This window comes from Carcharhinus amblyrhynchos, unplaced genomic scaffold (assembly GCF_965287045.1).
Source record: "Carcharhinus amblyrhynchos unplaced genomic scaffold, sCarAmb.v2.hapA chromosome_139, whole genome shotgun sequence".
NCBI classification, from domain to species: Eukaryota; Metazoa; Chordata; class Chondrichthyes; order Carcharhiniformes; family Carcharhinidae; genus Carcharhinus; species Carcharhinus amblyrhynchos.
Genome location: NW_027649879.1, coordinates 172801 through 195022, shown reverse-complemented (window position 1 = coordinate 195022; position 22222 = coordinate 172801). Strand labels below are relative to the sequence as shown.

At 48.5% G+C, this 22222-nt stretch overlaps 1 protein-coding gene across 1 annotated transcript in view; it reads left to right on the top strand.

The window, feature by feature from the left end:
* The first annotated feature begins 478 nt into the window (after positions 1–478).
* Positions 479–22222, top strand: part of LOC145338673 (palmitoyltransferase ZDHHC5-like) — a 66489-nt gene continuing 44745 nt past the window's right edge. The window contains exons 1-2 of the mRNA XM_080183059.1: positions 479–569; positions 3209–5062. Of these exons, the coding sequence (XP_080039185.1) occupies positions 4959–5062 (104 nt within the window). The 5' untranslated portion in view covers positions 479–569; positions 3209–4958. The remainder of the gene's footprint in view (positions 570–3208; positions 5063–22222) is intronic.

Below are 22222 nucleotides of genomic sequence, written 5' to 3'. Positions count from 1 at the left end.
TAATGCCGGTGTCCATCACGAGACATTGGGCGGGGATTTGGATAGTGGAAGCTTCCATTGGTTGATGCCGGTGTCCATCACCAGCAATAGGGTGGTGTTTAGATAGCGGGCTTCCCCCATTGGTTATTGTCCGATGGCGACACTGGTGCCGGAGCTGGAGGGGCGGACATTTACCGCACATTCCTATTGGTTCTCCCCGCTGCCCAGCACGGCGGGGGGGGGGGGGGCGGGAAAAGGGTGACAATGACCATGCCCATTGGTCATGCCCGCCGTCCATCACCCTGACGCATGGGCGATCACCACGCCCCACCATTGGTGACACCCGCTGTCCATCGAACCCGCTTCCCTCAGCACCGACCAATGATGTGACGGCCTCTTCCCTTCCGCCCTCAACCGCCGGCGCCGCCCCCTTCCGCGGGTAAATAGTGAATGGTTGTGTGTGTGGGGAAGGGGGGGGGGAGGAGGAGGAGGAGGAGGGGAGTGGAGTGGGGGAAGGGCAGCGCCAGCCGGAGCAGCAGTGAGCAGCAGCAGCAGCAGCCAGCGCGAGCCGGAGGGCGGGCGTTGCCCAGGTAACCGCGGACCCCCCAACGTTCCATCCCTCCCAATTTGAACCCCAACCGTCTTCAACCGCCGCCCCGGCTTCCCGCCCTTCGCGCAGCCCCCCCCCCCCCCCTCCTCCTCCTTCCTCCATTGCGAGATGGAAAAAAGGCCAAATTCCACCCTTTTTCCGCTCAAAAACCCAATCCATGAGGTAAAGGAGGTGGGAAAGTTGATCAGGAACCCCCCCCCCCCTCACTCCCCGGCTGCAGGCTGACACCTGACCCGATCTGCTGGTTATTTTCGTCCCAAACCGTGACTCCTTCCCACCCCCCCCCGCCTACCCACCAGCCAATTGACACAACAATAAGGCTCTAATTTCACTTTAAAAAAAAAGACCCACCATGAGGGAGAAACGTCGAGTTTGTGGTGGTTGGAGGGGGAAGGTGATGGAAGTGTTTTTGGAGCCTCTGGTGTGTCTGCACTTGACCACTTTCAGGCTTGGAGTGAGGCCTACTTCTGCACCACCCCCCCCCCCTCCTCCTCCTCCTCCTTTAGTTGTGACTCTTGCCTTTAAAACCCTCACTCATTGGGGAAGAATTGATGTTTCTCCTGCCCATCTCCATCTTTTGAGGGGAAAAAAAAGCACCCCCCCCTCCCCCCGCCATCTCTTTTTTTTTCCAGAAAAGGAAAGCCCTCGCTCTCCCCAAACACTTTGTTTGCTGTCAAAGGCAACCAACTTGATGTGGCTTTTCCTTCAAATCCTTTATTTCCTACAACCCTGGAGAAAACAAAAAGGGGGGGGCGAGATGGGAGCGAAGCCAGCTGCCGGATCTGACGCCAAGTTGGCGTCGCGGGGCGTAGAAAGATCCTGATTTCTTAACCCACTTGACAAAAATCTGTGCAGAGACTCTCGTTTGCGATAATAATTCTTTTAAGATAATAATTCTTTTCTTAAAAGAATCTTTTAAGATAATAATCGTTCTTCCTCCCCTCCCTTTTCTTCTCTTTATTATACATTGACAGGGGGAGCGAAAGAAAGACCTGGAAGCTTGTCGAAGCCAGGATCGGTGAGGTGGATTTTTACCCATTGGTGGGAACAAAAGAAAGATCCACAATTCTTAATTTTCCTTCTTTATTTTCAGGCAGAATTAGCACAGAGGTTCTCGATCACGACCTGTTAACAATTATTTCTCCCCCCACCCCTATATATTAACAGGAGCGAAAGAAAGATCCGGAAGCTTGTTGAAATTGGGATCTGTGTGATGGATCTTTGCTCGCTGGGGAGATTTTTTCATTTTTCTTATTTATTTTCAAGAATTCTTGATTGTGTGCCATTAATAATCCCTTTCCCCCCTCTAATAGGGCGATAGAGAAATGAAAGATCCAGATTTTAAAAATTTTCTTCTTTATTTTCAGGAACAAGTGCAAAGATTCTCAATCGCAAACCATTAATAATCATTTCTTTTCCTCTCTATTATTCATCAATGGGGAAGCAAGAGAAGGATCCGGATTTCTTTTTAGTTATATAAGGAAGAATTGACACGGATACCCTCTTTGCAAGACACTACTGATCATTCCCCCCCCCCACTTTGATTTATTATTGTCACGTGTATTGGGATACAGTGAAAAGTATTGTTTCTTGTGCACTATACAGACAAAGCATACCGTCCATAGAGAAGGAAAGGAGAGAGTGCAGAATGTCGTGTTACAGTCATAACTAGGGTATAGAGAAAGATCAATTTAATGGAAGGTAAATCCAGTCAAAAGTCTGACAGCAGCAGGGAAGAAGCTGTTCTTGAGTCGGTCGGTACGTAACCTCAGACTTCTGCATCTTTTTCCCGACAGAAGAAGGTGGAAGAGAGAATGTCTGGGGTGCGTGGGGTCCTTAATTATGCTGGCTGCTTTTCCCGATGCAGCGGGAAGTGTAGACAGAGTCAGTGGATGGGAGGCTGGTTTGTGTGATGGATTGGGCTACATTCACAACCCTTTGTAGTTTCTGTATGTTAATGGGAGTGAAAGAAAGATCTGAAAGCTTGTCAAAGCAGTGATGGGTGAGACGGATCTTTGCTCACTGGGGAGAAGCAAAGAGAGATCCAGATTTCTTCTTTTACTTTAGAAAGGAATGGGTGCAGAGACATTGTTTGCGTGACTTCGCTGATCCTTTCTTTTCCCCGCTTTCTCTGTCGACAGGGGAACAAAAGAAAGATCTGAATTCCTTCATATTCTTCCTTATTTTTAATAACAACTGCCAAAGATTCTCAATCATCAGGCAATGATAATCCTTCTCCTGACTTCCCCCTCCCTGTACGTCAATAGGGGGAGTGAAAAAAAGATCCGGAAGCTAGTCAAAGTGGGGACCAGCGTGACAGACCTTTGCTCGCTGGCTTTTCTGTCTCTTATTTTGCTCCAGGATATTCTGAATTTTTTTTTAGAAAGAAGCATCACTGGGCGGAAAGGGACAGAGTTTCGCCCAAATGGTTTAAAGACGTACAGCAATTTTGATGCTTTTTCTAAGGGAGGAGAAGTTCCTGACAATTTTTTTTGGTTCCCCTCCCTCCCCCCAGCCAACAGGGAGGATTTGAGGAGTTGGGGGGAATGCTTGCTACTTAAGTTTCCTTCTCACCCACTCAAAATAACCCTGGTTTTTCTTTTTTGGCACCATGGGCAGGGAGAAGAGAAAGGAGGGGAATGGTTGGACCTCTCCACGGATGAATGGCCTCTCCAGCAGGATGGATGGGATCTGATGACTTCCGATGCTGCTGGTTCCGTCAGCGGGCCTGACTGCTGACTCGCAAGACGAAAAGTTCACGCCGCGACCCTGGAACTGGGACTCATCCGAGCGGGAAGAGTCTTTACGTCGCTTCCTGCTTTCGTTCTAAACTTCGCTCGCTCAGCTGGCTGCTTATTTTGTGGGATTCACAGCATCTCTTTGGCTATTTGGGAAGAACAGTTTTCTCTTTCTGCTGTTGGGATCTAATTTGGCCCCGTAGAAATCGCCTTCAACGAGAAAGAGAGAGAAACCTTCGGAACAGTTTGGAATTTCCTTGGAAATCAAGTGGGAATATCCAGTCAGAGCGGAGGAATTGGGAGAGGATTTCCGCCCTCGACTCGTGCTCACTTCCATTCTGTATTACTTGGTGTTTTATAGTATTCGATAAGCAATTACCACTGGATCTTGAGCTACTGTGGTCAATTCCACTGTCCATCCCCACCCAGGAAGCACACGGTTCAGCTTCTTGCAGTGTCTCCTGCTGCTGGATTTGTCTCTGAAGGAAGGAGCTGGCTTCCACGTGTTTAAGGAACAGCCGAAGCGAGAAATCGGAAAGAGAGAGAGGTGTTTGGCGCTTGGGAATCGGATTAGCTCCTCCCCAGACGCTGGCGTTCTGAAGGAGATTGGAGTGGGGATTGAATCAGCAGAGGGGGAATTTGTAAAACAATGCTGGGAAAGAGCTGAAAAGATTCTACTGGCCTGTTTCGGAGGCGGGATTTGATCTTGTTGGACGCGAGGCCTTTTGGTCCTCTCCACCCTCCTCATTGGAGTAGAGCCCGTTCCCAGAACTCTACCTCGATTGTGGATTTAACTGTGCTTTTCCCTCTTCTCTCCCCTCCATCCCTCTGATCGCCAGCTTGCTTGTCAGAGTTCCAGCGTTATTTTTTAATTCCCTGTCAGGCACCTGATGCCCAATTACCCCCTTCCTTTCCCTCCGGCACCCCACCATCTTGAAAATCAGTCTCAGCCACAAACGTGAATTTACACTCTTTCTCGCGCAAGACTTTTTCCTTTTTTTCCCCTCCCGAACTAAGCCCAGACTTCAGACTCCTTCTCCGACTCAGAAGGGACACCCAAATTCACTGCCCCGGCTGCGAGAAACATTTGGGGGGGGCGGGGGGAGGGAGGTTGAGGTAGACTGAACCATAAGTTGTCTCACTCCCTGTCCCAAATCCCACTTGACGCTTAAGTGCTGATCCTGGTGGGAAGCAGGTGTCTACAAGCCCCTAATTTCCGCCCCCCCCAATCTTGAACCAGGTCCTCCGATCAGCCACGTTCCAGGGCCTCCCAAATTTTCCAAGACCCATTACCGCATCCCCCACCCCACCCATAACTCATCCGTTCCGTGACTCGGTCCCATTCTGCTCTGCCTTGCCATCTTCCAAAGGAACGCCAATTCCTCACACAGCATTAGCTGGCATCAGGGCTTGGCCATCTCGACTCTGTTGCCTCCCCTTCCTTTCCTCGCTCTCCCTCTCTCTCTTTGACCATTCCTGCCTGCCTCCTTTCCCGAATCTCCCCCCTCCTACCCCAATGCTGGAACAGGCAGGTCAGGATCTGGGTCAGTGATCCTCGATTCCCTCCCCAACACCCCCTCTGCACGATTACCCCGGGCTATGCTGCTGAGCCGGGCCATTGAGCGACCAATATGCCATTGGGAACCGACAGGAAGTTCAAACCCAGCAAGTACATCCCGGTGTCGGCAGCTGCCACCTTCCTCGTAGGCTCCACCTCACTGTTCTTCGTCTTCCCGTGAGTATCTGCAGGTCAGGGCGTGGCTTTGGAGGCTGGCAGTACTGGGGTAGGGTGGGGGGGCCTTCCTCCCTACCTACCTGCCTACACTGGAGGCACTGAAAAGCCGATTCTGGTGCCTCTGTTCCCATTCCTGCCACAGAGCCTGGGCCTTTCTCTGGTTTGTGGGGTATCTGTGACTGTATTTGTGGTGACCTGGTCTTAATGAACTCTTTGTGCTCATATCTACGTAACCTATCAGCTCATGGACAGGATCAAAAGTAAGGAGGTGATGACTGCGGCTCAGTTCCATTTACGCAGCAGCTGATCACATAGCGATAGACCTTCCCATCCCCATTCAGTGTGCAAACCACCCAAACCTAAACCCAAAACAGGGCATGAGGGACAATGGCAATCTACAACTCAGTCAAAGCTTTAAGGAGCGTCTAAAAGGAGGTGGAGTGAGAGAGAGGTGTAGGGAGGGGAACTTAAGGGTTTTTCCAGGCAGCTGAATGCACGGCCTCCAGTGGCGGAGCAATGGGGTTCGAGGGATGCTCTTAGAGGCCGGAATTGGAGGAACACGGAAATCTGAGTGCTGGAGAAGGTTGCAGAGGTAGGGAGGGGGTGTAAGGGGCTGGAGGAGATTGCAAAGATAGGGAGGGGGTGTAAGGGGCTGGAAGAGGTTTTGAGAGGTGTTGTCGGGGGAAGGAAGGGAACAATATGACACCAGGTAGCGAGGGTTTTGAAAGCTGACTTTAAAATGCTTCATTCTGATTTGGTAACTTTCAACGTCCCTCTTTCTGTTGGGGAAGGTTCAGTGTGTTGCTTGCAGTTGGAAGCACAACAGGATCCTGTTGCTTGCAGATAATTAGTTGGATGGAGAATGTTTGGCTTAGACTGGAAAGTTTGCTGAGGTACGATTGAGTATTGCCAAGTCCAAGCTTGTTGGCCATGTTACCATTATAACCAGCGTCAGCATCAATCACTCCCAGGACAGGTACAGCACGGGGCTAGCTCACTCTGATGTGTGAACTCGACCAAAGAAATTAAAGGTGTATTTTAATTTCCTCAGGATTTGCTTCCAGACCCCAGATCAAAGTCGTTCTTTCCTTCTTGTGACCTTCAGCCTCGGCTCTGATTGAACTTGGTGCTTGGGTGATTTATCAGTAAAAGAGTGGCCATAATCCTGTGACGAAGATTGGTCGTCTTGCCCGTGTGGGACTGTTAGTTTTGGAGAAGGTGCAGCAAAGCTTTTCCAGAATGGAGTGGCTGGTGTCTAAGAGGTTGAATACTGTTCTGTAGAGGTTAGAGAGGTGATCTGAGTGTAACATAGAAAACTCAGGGTTTGAGGGGGTTGATGCTGAGAGGCTGTTTCCCCTCTAGCCCCCTGCCCCCCCCCCCCCTCGCTCACTCGCTCGGGGGGGGGGGGGGTCACAGTCTTTGGTTGCAGGTTTCAGAGGTGAGGAGAGATGTCTTCACTCAGAGGCTTGTGAATCTTTGGAATTCTCCACCCAGAAAGCTGTGGCCATTCAGTTGCTGAGAATATTTGAGAATGTGGGATTCTTTGGCCACAGGGAATTGGGAGCATGAGGTTGTATCCATCATGATGTTGTTGAGTGCTGGCACAGGTGGGAGGGGCTGAATGGCCTCCCCCCGTTATTGACATTGTTGTGAGCAGGCAGAGCGGGAGGTGCCTGAGTGACAGGCCAGCAGCTGCTGCCACGCTGGAGTGGGAATGTTGACCTTCTCCTGTTCAGCGTGTGGCAGATCGTCTTTCCTGTGCTGCCGTGTATCGCGCTGGTCCAAAGTCCCTCCCGGGAGGGATGGCCTTCAGGTTCTATAAATAATCCGTGCTGCCACTCCCTTCACAACCTGATGGAAGCAGTTATCGGCAGCACAGACTGACAGCTCCGGAGCCCTGGCCTGTGCTGAGTCAGCTGAGCTCATCCCAGGCTGGGGGAGGGACTCAGCCTCGGTGCTGCGTGTTTTTTTATAAATAATATTTTCCTGGGGCTTGGGAGGAGCTGACACAGTCTCATTCATAACCCAGCCCTTGGGGGCAGGAGGAGTGCTGGGACACAGATTCCTGTCTCCTACTTGGTGCAGCCTGGCCACTGTGAATTGCAGTGTCTCGGACGTCACCCCTGGGGAGAGGGGCCCTCAGAGTCGTAAAGAGCTGAGTGCTTGGATGGGGAGGGGGCAGGAAGCTTTGGAGTTGAGGCTGGATCAGACAGTCAGGGGCAGAGGGAGAAGACAAAGCTGGGAGGAGCGGGTGGGGCTTGGGATGATCTCACTGAAAATCCAGAACAATTGAGGCAATTACATTTGAATGCAAATCCCAGCTTCCATACCCAGAGAGTACAGTCTGGAGCTGGGTGAGAACAAGAGTGGAACCAGATGCTGACACAGTCCGAGGACCTCCCAGAGTGTTCACAGCCAGTGCGTTTCTGAAAGTGTCGTCCATCTTTGGAGATGGCTAAATGTTGGGCACACCAAGATCCCATAAGCAGTGTGGTCAATGACAGGCTTGTGATGAGGGATGGATATTGGGCCTCAGGATAATGCGGAGGCCAAGCTTCCCACTCTGCTCATTCATTAATATCTGAGTCGGTCGGCATTCTGACTTCACACCTGGGGGCTGATGCCTCTGATGCACCCACTTGGTGTGGCCCCCATGGCATCAGTGGTCTCTGGGTGAGAGACTTAACCAGTCCCTGGTTAACATGTAGGCTCAGTCGGCAGTTAGAAAGACAAATGCAGTGTTAGCATTCATGTCAAGAAGGTGAGAATATAAGAGCAGGGATGTACTTCTGAGGCTGTATAAGACCCCATTTGGATATTCTGAGCAGTTTTGGACCCTGTATCTAAGGAAGGATGTGCCAGCCTTGGAAAGGATCCAGAGGAGGTTCACAAGAATGATCCCTGGAACGAAGAGCTTGTCGTATGAGGAGGGTCGAGGAGTCTAGATCTGTACTTGTTGAAATTTAGAAGGATGAGGGGGGGATCTTATTGAAATTTACAGGATACTGCGAGGCCTGAATAGAGTGAATGTGGAGAGGATGTTTCCACTAGTGGGAAAAACTAGAATCACAGGGCACAATGTCAGGTTAAAGGGACGATCCTTTAAAACAGAGACGAGGACGAATTTCTTCAGCTAGAAGGTGGTGAATCTGCAGAACTTTTTGCTGCAGAAGAGGCTTTGGAGGCCGGGTCATTGAGTATCTTTAAGACAGGTTGTTGATTAACAACGGGATCAGGGGTTATGGGGAAAAGGCAGGAGAATGGGGATGAGAAAAATATCAGCCATGATTGAATTGTGAAGCAGACTGAATGGACTGAGTGGCCTCATTCCACTCCTATTTCTTTCGGGTGCTGCCCCTCCAGTAGTGTTGATGACCTCTACAAAATGCTCAATGATTAGTGTGTGAAAAGCTTTCTGCAGGATTTTGTGGGGTGTGATATTCACCATATAGCTGGGCAGGTAAGACAGGGTGTGGCCGTGTTGACTAGTCCTGATTGTGTAAACTGGGGAGAATTGTGAATGAAACAGGGCTGGTGTTGGATGCACTGGGACCACATCCACCGGCTCTCCTCTATCCACTGCCCTAGACACATCCTCATAGAACTCCAGTAAATTTGTCAGACACGACTTCCCTTTAATGAAACCGTGTTGCGTCCGCCCTATCAAGCAATTCCCTTCAAGATGCCTCGCAATTTCCTCCTTAATGACGGATTCTAACATTTTACCTACCACAGACGTTAAACTAACCGGCCTATAATTCCCCGCCTTTTGCCTGGCACCCTTCTTAAACAACGGCGTAACATTAGCCGTTTTCCAATCTTCTGGCACTTCCCCGGAATCCAGCGACGTCTGGAAAATAACCACCAAGGCATCCACTATCACCTCCGCCATTTCTTTCAGAACCCTCGGATGCATTCCATCCGGTCCTGGGGACTTGTCACAAGAGGTTATTGCAGAAGGTCAGGGGACATGGAGTTGGGGGTAGGGTGTTAGCGTGGATAGAGGATTGGTTGTCAAATAGGAGGCAGAGAGTGGGGGTCAATGGGTGCTATTCGGATTGGCGGTTGGTGACTAGTGGGGTGCCCCAGGGGTCGGTGCTGGGGCCTCAGCTATTTACCATTTATATAGATGATCTGGAGGAGGGAACCGAGTGCAGGGTGTCGAAATTTGCTGATGACACCAAGATTGGGGGAAAGGCAAATTGTGCGGAGGGTGTGGAGAGTCTGCAGAAGGATCTAGATAGGCTGGGCGAATGGGCCAGGAAATGGCAAATGGAATTTAATGTTGGCAAGTGTGAGGTGGTCCACTTTGGTAGGAAGAATGGTAGGAAGGACTATTACTTACGTGGCGAAAAACTGCAGCAGGCGACGGTGCAGAGGGACCTCGGGGTCCTTGTGCATGAGTCACAAAAACCCAGCTTGCAGGTGCAGCAGGTGGTCAGGAAGGCGAATGGGATGCTGGCCTTCATAGCGAGGGGGATTGAATATAAAAGTAGGGAGGTCTTGCTGCAGCTGTATAGGGCATTGGTGAGGCCGCAGCTGGAGTACTGTGTGCAGTTTTGGGCGCCGCACCTGCGCAAGGATATTTTGGCCCTGGAGGGAGTGCAGAGGAGGTTTACTAGGCTGATGCCGGAGTTGAGGGGATTGAGCTATGAGGAGAGGCTGAATAAACTAGGCTTGTACTCGTTAGAGTTTAGAAGAATGAGGGGAGATCTCATTGAGACGTATAAGATGATGAATGGGATGGATAGGATAGAGGTGGAGAGACTCTTCCCGCTCAAAAAAGACAGTAGGACTAGGGGGCACAGCCTCAAGATAAAGGGGAGGCGGTTTAGAACGGAGTTGAGGAGGAACTTCTTCACTCAAAGGGTGGTGAATCTCTGGAATTCTCTGCCCGTTGAAGTGGTGGAGGCTGCCTCGCTAAATATTTTTAAGAAGCGGGTTGATGGGTTCTTGATAAGAGAGGGGATTAAGGGTTATGGGGAGAGGGCGGGAAAGTGGAACTGAGCTACAACAGATCAGCCATGATCTTATTGAATGGCAGGGCAGGCTCGAAGGGCTAGATGGCCTACTCCTGCTCCTATTTCTTATGTTCTTATGAAACCCAGTGGCGACTGGGACTCAATATGGTGATGTTATCGTGTGTGCATTTTTACATGATTGTTTGGGATTTTCAGCCCCTCAGCTCTGCGCCACTGCTTTTGCTCCACAATGAGTCTCTTCCTTCCGCCTCGTCATCTTGCCCCTTCCCCATCCACCTATTCATTTCTCCCTCAACTGTTTGTCCAGCATCCTCCTCCAGCACATGGACACAGTTCACTTCGGTCACTGCCTGTGACTGAAAGTGTCATGCCTGTTTGGAGATGGCTAAATGTTGGGCACAACAAGGTCCCATAAGCAGTGCGGTCGATGACAGGCTTGTGATGAGGAATGGATGTTGGGCCTCAGGATACTATGGAGGCCATGCTTCCCATTCTGCTCGTTCATTAGTATCTGAGTGGGTCAGCATTCTGACTTCACACTAGAAGGTGATGCCTCTCACACTCTCACCCCTCCTTGGGTGAAGCGGTTTCTCCTGAATTCCGGATTTTAGATTTATTAGTGACAGTCTTGTACTGATGGCCCCCTCCCTCCCCGCATCCCGAGTTCTGATCTCGCCCACAAGTGGAAACATCTTTTCTCGGTCTACCCTATCGATACCCTTTCACCTTAGACCTGGATCAGGTCAGACCCTTGGTGCTCTGATTTCCAGAATAAAGAACCCCAGCCTGTTCAGTGATGATCTCTCACACCTGGCAGCATTGTGAACCTGTTCTGCAGTATTGACTGTGCCATGTCTCCTCCTCTACAACATGGAGACGAGCTGTGCACAATAAGGATGCAGTAGAGACTGTGTCGTGAGCAAGCTTATTGTCCTTTCCAGCTGACTGTCCTGTCAACACTGTCACTCGAGGTATGGCAGTCCACTGTATTTGTATCCCAAGATTCTGTGACTGCGATAGGGAAGGAGGCTGTGTTTCTTTTCAGTGTTTTTGCCGTTAAAGCTATACTGTTGTTTTGTACTCGTCAAATAAGGAGCCTTATTCCCAAAAGATATTAAAGGTTTCCAATGCACATTGTGTCAGTATAGAGCACAGTTTTGTAAAGCCCAGAGTAAAACTCCTTCCATATTGTCCCCATGAAACACTCCCAGGACAGGTACAGCACAGGGTTAGATACAGAGTAAAGCTCCCTCAACACTGTCTCCCATGAAACACTCCCAGGACAGGTACAGCACAGGGTTAGATACAGAGTAAAGCTCCCTCTACACTGTCCTCCATCAAACACTCCCAGAGCAGGTACAGCACGGGGTTAGACAGTGTGATCCCGACGGTTTGTGTCTCTGCCTCTGTACCCAAGAGGCACTGTACCTGAGATTCCTGACAGCGAACACAAGAAATAGAAACAGGAGTGGCCTTCAGGCTCACCTTGCCATTTAGTACGAGCATAGCGGATCTCTCTGCCAAACCTCAACGTCTGCACCATTTCCCCATAGCCCGCTATTCCTTGATCAATCAAATACTTATCCAGCTGCACTTCAATGATACAGCATTTACCACCCTTTGCTGCAGAGAATTGCAGAGGTTTACCACCCTATGAGAAAAGATATTCCTACTCACCTCAGTTTTAAACGACTGGTCCTTTATCTTGTAGTTACGTCCCTTTGTTCAAGGCTCTCCCACCAGTGGAAACATCTCACCCTCTACCTTGTCAAGCCCTCTCAGGATCTTGAATGTTTGAATAAGGTCATCCCTTCACTCTTCTAAACTCCAAGGAATACAGAGCCAGACTATTTAGTCCCTCTTGATAAGACAGCTCTCTCCTCCCCAAATTAGCCTGGGAATCTCATTTGGACTGTCTCCAATATTACTATATCCTTTTCTCGTTAAGTCAACCAAAACTGTAGGCAGTATTCCAGGTGAGGCCTTGCCAACACCCTGCACAATCGCAATAAAACCTCCTTATTTTTAAACTTCAGCTCCTTTGCAGTGAAGGCCAAAATGCTGTTTGCCTTCTTAACTACAGTTGGACCTGCCTGCCTAGCTTTTTATGATTTGTGCACTAGAACATCTAGACCTCTCTGCATTTCACTCAGCTGCAGTCTCTTGTCTCCCCATTTAGATAATGTGCTTTTTGATTCTTCCTACTGAAGTACATAACCTCTCACTTCCCCACATTAAACTCTGTGGCAGGTTTTCACCCAGTCACACAATCTGGGGTGGCACAGTGGTTAGCATTGCTGCCTCACAGTGCCAGGGACCCAGGTTCAATTCCGGCCTCGGGTCACTGTCTGTATGTAGTCTGGACATATTCCCCTGTGGGTTTCCTCTGGGTGCTCCGGTTTCTTCCCGCAGTCCAAAGATGTACGGGTGAGGTTGATTGGCCATGCTAAGTTAATCCTAGTGTCAGGGGCATTAGTAAGGTAAGTATGAGGGGTTATGGGGATAGGGCCTGGGATTGTCGTCGGTGCAGACTCGATGGGCTGAATGGCCTCCTTCTGCACTGTAGGGATTCTATTCTATGATCTATCTATATCCCATTGCAGAATTGCTGTCTTCATCCCAACCTGCTGTTCCACATAACTTTGTATCATCAGCAAATTTGCAAACCTTACATTCTGTTCTTCCTCTAGATCATGGACATAAATAGTGAATAATTGCTGGCCGAGAACTGACCCCTGCGCGACTCCACTAGTTACGTTTTTCCACTCTGTTATTCCAACTCTTTTTTATGTGATGGCCAGTTTTCCATCCATGCTAACACGCTTCCTTCAGTTCCTTGGGCTTTTACTTCATGTCCCAACCTCTCGTGTAGCACCTTCTCAAATGCCTTTTGGAAATCTAAATACTCTGCATCTACACATTCCCCTCTATCAGCTCTCCCTGTACATCCTCCAGAGAATTCAACCAAATTTGTCAAGTATGATATATCTTTCATAAAATCATGTTGATTATGTTTGATTATATTCAGCTTTCCTAAATGATTAGCTATTTCCTCTTTGATTATTGACTCCAGTGTCTTGTCAATAATAGGTGTTAAACTATTTTGAATCAGGGTGTCACATTGGCTGTTTTCCAATCATCTGGTATCCTCCTGGAATTTAGTGAGTTATGAAAAATTTCAACCAATGAGTTCACTTACTCTGCAGCCACTTACGTTAAAACCTGAGTGTGCAGTTCACCGAGTCCTGGCAACTTGTCTACCTTTAACCCCTTGAGTTTCTCTGATACTCTATCCCTTTTGATTGGGATTATTGTAAATTCTCCCATAGCATTTGAAATTAGCTCATCTGATATCTTGGAGATATTCACAGTGTCTTCCACGCTGAAGACTGATGTTAAAAGAAATGTATTAGCATATCCGCCATTTCTTTGCTTCCTGTTATCAGTTCACCCACCTCATTCAGTAGAGGTTCCACATTTACCTTAGCTGCCCACTTCCTATTTACGTGTCCACAAAAACTTTTACTGGCTGTTTTTATGCTGCATGCACGTTTTCTCAAATTCATTTTCTCCCTTTTTAAGCGGTACAGTGGTTAATGTTGCTGCCTTACAGGCAGGGATTCACGTTCCATTCTCGGCTTGGACTGCTGTCTGTGCGGAGTCTGCATGTTCTCTCTGTATCTGGGTTTCCTGCTGGCTGCTTTTCCTGAGGATCTGGTCTGAGTGGCCACTGTTTAAAAATAAGGGGTGTCTTATTTGAAACAGCAATGAGGGGAATTTTTTTGTCTCTGGGGGTTGTGAGTCTTTGGAGATGTCGTCCTAAAAAAGCAGTGGAAGCAGAGACTTTAAATACTCCTCATGGCATTGGTGGATAAATTGGTAAGCAAGGGGATGGAAGGTTATTGGGGTGGGGGAGGGAGGAGAGAGGAGAGAGGCCAGGTGCAGATTTGAGGTTCAGTTCAGCTACAGTCTCAATAAATGGCAGAGCAGGCTTGAGGGGCTGAATGGCCTACCCCTGCTCCTTGTTTCTCTGTAACCATGCATGGAAAGCAACTGGGGGATGTCCATCTGGGTGTAGGTACAGTGTGTTTATTGTAGCTGAGGTTGGATGGAGTGAAGCTATGTAAGTTTGAATTAGAAAGGATGTGTGTTTACATGGAGCCTTGCACAACCTTGAAGCATCCCAGCAGTTAGAGCAGAAGGAACAGAACAGGAGTTCACCACATGGCACCTCAAGGCCTGCTCAAGAGGAGTACAAGCAGGAAATGTGGCACAGGAGCTCCCATAAACAGCAGTCCAACTTCAGTGATAGTTGCTGAGGGAGTACTATCTGGGGAGATCGAGGATGCAACTAAAAAGATAAGCTCCTTGTTGTATACTGTTCAGTGTTCTAAAACTCTTGGGCTGCAGTGCGGACAGGGCAGCAATGGCACTGTGACCTTGCAGGAGCAGCTTCTGCTGCCTGAATCCCGTTTTCCTTCTTTCATCCCCTCGCTTTCTTTCTCTGTTTCCAACTTCTACCACCCCGCCCCTGCCCCGAGAACCATGATTGCAACATCGTGGAGGGGGGGGTTGTGTTACACCCCCTGCAATCGATATGTTGTTGCTAGAAGGAGTCAGACGATTTGACAGGCTGGTCCTGGGAGAGAGAGATGGGGAGGCAGAGGAGCAGTGATATTGTCACTGGACTGATAATCCAGAGACCCAGGGACCTGGGTTCGAATCCCACTGTGGCAGATAGCAAAACATGTGTTCAATTTTTAAAGCAAATCTGGAATTAAAAATCTAATGATGATGATACCTTTTTCCCAGCGAGGGAGAGTCTGAAACTAGAAGGCACAGGTTAAAGGCAAGAGGGGAGAGATTTCAGAGGAACCTGAGGAGGCAACTTCTTCATGCAGAGGGTGGTGCATACATGGAATGAGTTGCCAGAGAAAATGGTTAAGGTGGGTACAATAGCAATGTTCAAAAAGCATTTGATAAATACATGGATGGGAAAGGATTAGAGAGATATGGGCCAAAAGCAGGCAGTTGGGACTAGCTTAGAGGGCACCACAGACCGGATGGCCACAGGACTGGTTTCTATTCTGTGTATCTTTTTTTATGACTTTGCAACCATTGTCAATTGGCGGAAAAAACCATCTGGTTTACTAGAGTCAGAGGTTTACAGCATGGAAACAGGCCCTTCAGCCCAGCTTGTCCCTGCTGTCCTTTTCTTTTATCACTAAGCTAGTCCCAATTGCCCATGTTTGGCCCAAATCTCTCTATACCCATCTTACCCATGTAACTGTCTAAATGCTTTTTAAAAGACATTATACCCGCCTCTACTACTATCTCTGGAGCTTGTACCAGATACTCACCAGCCTCTGTGTGAAAAAATTGCCCCTCTGGATACTTTTGTAGCTCTCCCCTCTCACCTCTAGTTTTAGATTCCCCTCTATGGTCTCTAGTTTTAGACTCCCCTACCTTTGGGAAAAGCTGTTGGCCATCCACCCTATTTATGCCCCTCATTATCTGAGAGACCCCTAAAAGATCACCCCTACGCTTCCTACACTCTAGTGGAAAAAAAAAGTCCCAGCCCATCCAGCTTCTCCTCACAACTCAAACCATCAAGTCCCAGTAGCATCCTAGTAAATCTCCTCCGCACTCCCCCCAGTCTAATAATCTCCTTCCCAGAACTGCTCATGACACTCCAACACCCTACACAACTCCTTTCGGGAAGGAAATCTGCTGTCCTGGCCTGATGTGGCTTACGTATGACTCCAGGGCCACAGCGATGTGGCTGACTCTTAAGTTTATTTATTAGTGTTACAAGTAGGCTTATTTTAACACTACAGTGCAGTTACTGTGAAATTCTCCTAATCGCCACTCTCTGGTGCCTGTTTGGGTCAATACACCGAACCTAAATATCTGCTGAGGGCAGTTACGGCTGGTTAATAAATACATTCATGCCCACATCCAATAAATGATTTTAAGAAAAGTCTAAGTGGCTCACGGTTAACGCCACCAGAGTCATCATTGGTTAAGGGTGGTTAGGGGGCCAGTGTAGACGAGGAAGACTGAGGAACAGGGAAGGAGGCAAGACAAGTCACCAGGATTAGATAAGGGTGCACCCGAGGGTGCGGGAGGAAGTAAGGGACTGGCCAGAAGCTTCCAGTTCTCCTTGTGCATGGAGCTTGTGTCAGGAGAATGGGGAACTGTGGAGGTCACGTCAAAGATGTGTAAAGATAAACCCAGTAATACAGGCCAGTTACCTCGATCAGTGTGGATTAATTTAGCAACTCCAGCATGGATTTATTAAGCACCAATCGTTTTAACTTTTTTTTATTATTCAATTCATGGGACATGGGTGTCATTGGCTGACCAACACTTATTGCCCATCCTTAATTACCGTTGAAATGAGTGGCTTGCTAGGCTGTATCAGAGAGCAGTTGTGAGTCACTCACATTGCTGTGGCTCTGGAGTCACATGTAGGCCAGACCGGATAAGGATGGCAGATTTCCTTCCCTAAAGGGGACTAGATGGGTTTTTCCAACAATCGACAATGGTTTCATGGTCATCAGTAGATTCTCAGTTCCAGTTTTTTTTATTGTCAGGGCGGGATTTGAACCCGGGACTGACTTTCTGGATTAATAGTTTAATAATAATACCACCAGCTATCGCTTCTCCTTTCTATCTAGTAATCCAAGCGTGTGCTTGATTAGAGGCAACAGAGCGTTGATGAGGTGTGAATGGAGTTGCTGTGTTGTATAGAGTGTTGCTGAGACCACATCTGGAGTATTGTGCCCAGTGTTGGTCTCCTTTATTTGAGGAAAGGCATTGGAGGCAGTTCAGAGGAGGTTCGTCAGATTGATTCTAGGATGAAAGGGTCGACGTATGAAGGGAATTAAACAAAGGGTCATCTGGACTCGCAACGTCAGCTCTTTTCTCTCCTAGATGCAGCCAAAGATTTTCCAGCATTTTCTTCTTTTGGTTTCAGATTCCAGCAGCCACAGTAATTTGCTTTTTTCTGGGAGGTTAAACAGTTTGGGCTTATCCTCACTGGAGTTTAGAAGAATGCGAGGGGATCTGGTCGAGGTACATAAAACTTTAAAAGGGATTGATCGAGTAGACATAGACCAAATGGTTTCCCTTGTGGGACAGTTTTGAACAAGAGGTTACAGGGTATAGGTTGAGAGGGGGTAGATTTAAAACTAAGATGAGGAGGAGCTACTTCTCGCAGAGGGAGGTGACTTTGTAGAACTCTGCCCATAGCGCAGTGGAGTCTGAATCATTAAATGGTTTCAAGAAGGAAATAGAAATGTTTCTGATCTAAAAGGAAGTAAAGCGATATGGGGAAAAAGTGGGGAGGTGGATTTGAGACCAGGGAGAGATCAGCCATGATCTGATTGAATAGCGGAGCAGGTTCGAAGAGGTGTATTTGCCTCCTGGTCCTAATTCCTATGATGTGTACATACACTTCTAAAAGGCGTCTGGAAGAAAAGAGAAAGTGGCAGGCTGCATATGGAGTGGGCTGACTGATAGGAAACAGAGAGCAGCAATGACCAGAGACAGGTAGACAGTGATATTTTCCAGGCTTTTATATTGGGGCCACTGCCTTTCTCAACATTTACATTAATGACCTAGCCTGGGGCGTTCAGGTCAAGATTGCAAAATTTTCAGATGAAGCAAATTTGGAAGGATTGTGAAAACTATGGACAGGATGGTGACAGACGTCAAGAGAACCTCAACCAGTGGAACAATAGATGAATTACAGACCAAGCTTTAATGCAGAGAATTGTGAAGTTTTAGTCGGAAGAACACTGGAGATGCAATACGTAATATAGGTTCCAATTGAAAAGCAGCAGTGGGGGGAGGGTAGACAGAATTAGTAGCAGGGCTACGGGGAAAATATGCAGGAGTTCTGGGTCGTCGGGAGCAGTGGATCTTGGGTGGGTTGATACGGACACAGTGTGCACAGGCATCTTTCTGTGCTCTGACTACTGAGTTTAAGGGCTGAAAGCAGAAATTGACAGCAATACTCAGCAGGTCTGGCAGTACCTGTGCAGAGAGGCAGAGTTAATGCTTTGAGGAGAATACGACCACAGTCGGAACTGCTCTGTAAATGTATCATACTCAACTTGGCCAGAACTCTAATTCTCTCTCTCTCTCTTTCTGAGAGATAGCTCAAGTGGGCGAAGCAGAATGTGATTGGGCAGAACAACAGAGCAACTGGTGCTCTGTGTGCACCTTGCCTCCATGTCAGTCAAAAACCAGTAAAAAGTCTCACTAAACCAGGTTAAAGTCCAACCAGTTTATTTGATAGTAAACCCACAAGCTTTCGGAATCACTGTTCCTTTGTCAGGTGTGTGGAAGGTTCTGATCAGAGAAGGGCATATAGAGGCACTCACAGTTTACAGAATACTGATTAAAATGCGAGTCTTTACAGCTAACCTGCTGTTCAAGTCTTAAAGATGCAGACAGTGTGAGTGGAGATAGCATTAGGCATAGGTTAAAGAGATGTGTATTGTCTCTAGACAGGACAGTTAGTGAGATGTTGCAATTTCAAGCAAGTTGTGGGGGGTTACAGATAGTGTAACATGAACCCAAGATCCCAGTTGAGGTCGTCCTCATGTGCGGAACTTGGCTATCAGTCTCTGCTCAGCAACTTTGCGCTGTCATGTGTCGTGAAGGCCACCTTGGAGAACACTTACCCGAAGATCAGAGGCTGAACGCCCATGACCGCTGAAGTGTTCACCAACAGGAAGGGGACACTCTTGCCTGGTGATTGTCGAGCGATGTTCATTCATCCGTTGTTGTAGCATCTGCAAGGTCTCCCCAATGTACCACGCTTTGGGACATCCTTTCCTGCAGCATATTAGGTAGACAACGTTGGCCAAGTTGCAAGAGTATGTGCCGTGTACCGTCAAAAACCAGCACAGGGAGAGAGATAGTCAAATCATTTATGTTCCAATTTTTCCTCTTTCTGCCCTGAGGAAATCTGTTAACTCTCTTCTATGGTACTGAGATCCAGCTGCCTCACACTGTCACTCAGTAACCCCTCTCCCCCCAGCACTCTGTTTTACTGACTGTATTTGTCACTTAGTAACCTCTCCCCCCCCCCCCACCCTGTGTTATTGACTGCATCTCTACTGATGTTAATCCAGCCCCCTCTCGCTGTCATTCAGTAATGCCTCTCCCGCCCAGCACCCTGTGTTACTGACTGTATTTCTATTAATGTTAATCCAGCTCTATGGCAGTATTACACATTGTCAAAGGAAGAGTGGTGGATGTAGTTTATATGGACTTCAGCAAGGTGTTCGATAAGGTCCCCCATGCAAGGCTTATTGAGAAAGTGAGGGGGCATGGGATCCAAGGGGACATTGCTTTGTGGATCCAGAACTGGCTTGTCCGCAGAAGGCAGAGTGTGGTTGGAGGTGGGTCTTTTTCTGCATGGAGGTCGGTCACCAGTGGAGTGCCCCAGGGATCTGTTCTGGGACCCTTGCTATTTGTGATTTTTATAAATGACCTGGATGAGGAAGTGGTGGGATGGATTGGTAAGTTTGCTGACAACACGAAGGTCAGAGGTGTTGTGGATATTTTGGAGGGATGTCAGAAGTTGCAGCATGACATAGATAGGATGCAAGACTGGGCAGAGAAGTGGCAGATGGACTTCAACCCAGATAAATGTGTAGTGGTACATTTTGGCAGGTCAAATGGGATGAAGGAATATAATATTAAGGGTACGACTCTTAGCAGTGTGGAAGATCAGAAGGATCTTGGGGTCTGGGTTCACAGGACTCTTAAATTGGCTTTGCAGGTAGAGGATGTGGTTAAGAAGGCGTATGGTGTACTGGCCTTCAATTGAGGAATTGAGTTTAGGAGTTGGGAGAAAATGCTGCATCTGTATGAGACCCTGGTCAGACCCCACTTGGAGTACTCTGCTCAGTTCTGGTCGCCTCATTACAGGAAGGATGTGGAAGCCATTGAAAGAGTTCAGAGGAGATTTACAAAGATGTTACCTGGATTGGGTGGCATGCCTTATGAGGGACGAAGGATGAGAGGTGACCTAATAGAGGTGTATAAGATGTTGAGAGGTATTGATCAGGTGGACTCTGAGGCTTTTCCCCAGGGCTGAAATGGCTGCCACAAGAGGACACAGGTTTAAGGTGCTGGGGAGTAGGTACAGAGGAGATGTCAGGGGTGAGTTTTTCACTCAGGGTGGTGGGTGAGTGGAATTGGCTGCCATCGGTGGTGGTGGAGGCAAATTCGATAGGGTCCTTTAAAAGACTTCTGGATGAGTACGTGGGACTTAATACGTTATAGGTAAGCCTAGTAGGTAGATAAGATCGGCACAACTTGTGGACTGAAGGGCCTGTTTGTGCTGTAGTTTTTCTATGATTCTATTAATAACTCCTGAGCAATTATCTGATGGTTATGGTTGGTGTTTAAGGTAGCTGGTCTGAATGATAATATATGCTGCTGCCCCCTCTCTTACCCTGGTGTAAAATTTCCAATTCTTCCAGCTTTGCTATTCCGCACCTCTGATTATTCAATGCTTTAAGCTCATGCAAAAGTTTCATGCTTTCCCTGATCACGGTGTACAGAGTCTGATGTCAGATAGACAATGGTGACTGGTACACATAGCAGCTTTGTCCAGAAGGAGTAATTTACCACTGCAATTCTACTGCCCCATGGAATTGGAGCGGATGAGGGGCGGATAACGGAAATGTCCGTTGACCTCAGGCAGGAATTTCTGGTCCCGCTCAAGCGAAGCTGTAATTCCTATCCCCTGTTTGTCAACTAGAAATGAGAGCAATTCTGCAGTTAGCAAGTTCAGTGAGCTCATCATGGCCCCCAACCCTGTGTGGCCATTGAAGGAGTTATCCAGTCTGGTCGGTCATGTAATACAGGGATAGGCAGCCAATTCCACAAACAGCATGGAGAGAATGACCAGTCCTTACGTATTGGTCCCAGACACTGGAAATAACTTCCTGTGAGTTCTTTTACATCAGACGGAGAGGACAAGGCAAGTTCTTGCTTTAACCAAGGACTTAGACTGTTAGCACATCCCAGAAGTTCCCGCTCCCTCAGCGCCGGCCCTCTGACAGTGTGCTGGGGGGAGAGGGGTTACTGAGTGACAGTGTGAGACAGCTGGATCTCAGTACCACAGAAGAGAGATTTCATCAGGGCAGAAAGAGGAAAATTTGGAACGTAAATGATTTGACTATCTCTCTCCCTGTGCTGGTTTTTGATGGTACGTGGCACATACTTGAGCCAAACCTTAATGTGAACGTGATTTCACTGCCTTTGGGGTTGCTTCACTGTGAGGAGAGGCAGACTGCACAGACAGACACTTGACACAAACATTGGGGCTGACATTGTGCAGTCATCAGCGAACATCCCCACTTTTGACCTTGCCATAGGAGGAAAGTGATCGATGGCACAGCTAGGAATGGGAAGGTGTTGGACTCTAGCCCTGAGTGTGATTGACCTCCAACCAGCCCAACCATCTTCCTTTGTGCAGCTGACCAGCGCAGCTTGACCCCTGATTCCCATTGAGTTCAAATTTGCCAGGCTCCATATTCCACCTGTGGACAGTGTCAATGCCAGTCACCTCTTGAATGGAGCTCTTCAGCCTAGATCTAAACATGGACTAGAGCTGTGTGAGCTTGGCAGAATCCGAAGGAGAGATTGAGTAAGCTATTGAGAGTATTGCTGCCCAATAACACAGTTAATGATTGTGAGGGGAGCGATGGAAAGATACTTGACTGTGTGGTATTTCTCCTGCGTGTTGTAGGAAAGGGCATAGCTGGGCAGATTTCCACATAGATGTTTAGATTCTAGACTTCTGGTGTATTGTAATAACTGGGTGTGGCTAGATCGGTGCACCAGGCTTGGTACGACTAATGCAGTGTGTATCTGTGGAGCGCCTCCCAGTGAGGGGTGAGTGTGCGGCGGCGCCTCCCAGTGAGGGGTGAGTGTGCGGCGGCGCCTCCCAGTGAGGGGTGAGTGTGCGGCGCCTCCCAGTGAGGGGTGAGTGTGCGGCGGCGCCTCCCAGTGAGGGGTGAGTGTGCGGCGCCTCCCAGTGAGGGGTGAGTGTGCGGCGGCGCCTCCCAGTGAGGGGTGAGTGTGCGGCGGCGCCTCCCAGTGAGGGGTGAGTGTGCGGCGGCGCCTCCCAGTGAGGGGTGAGTGTGCG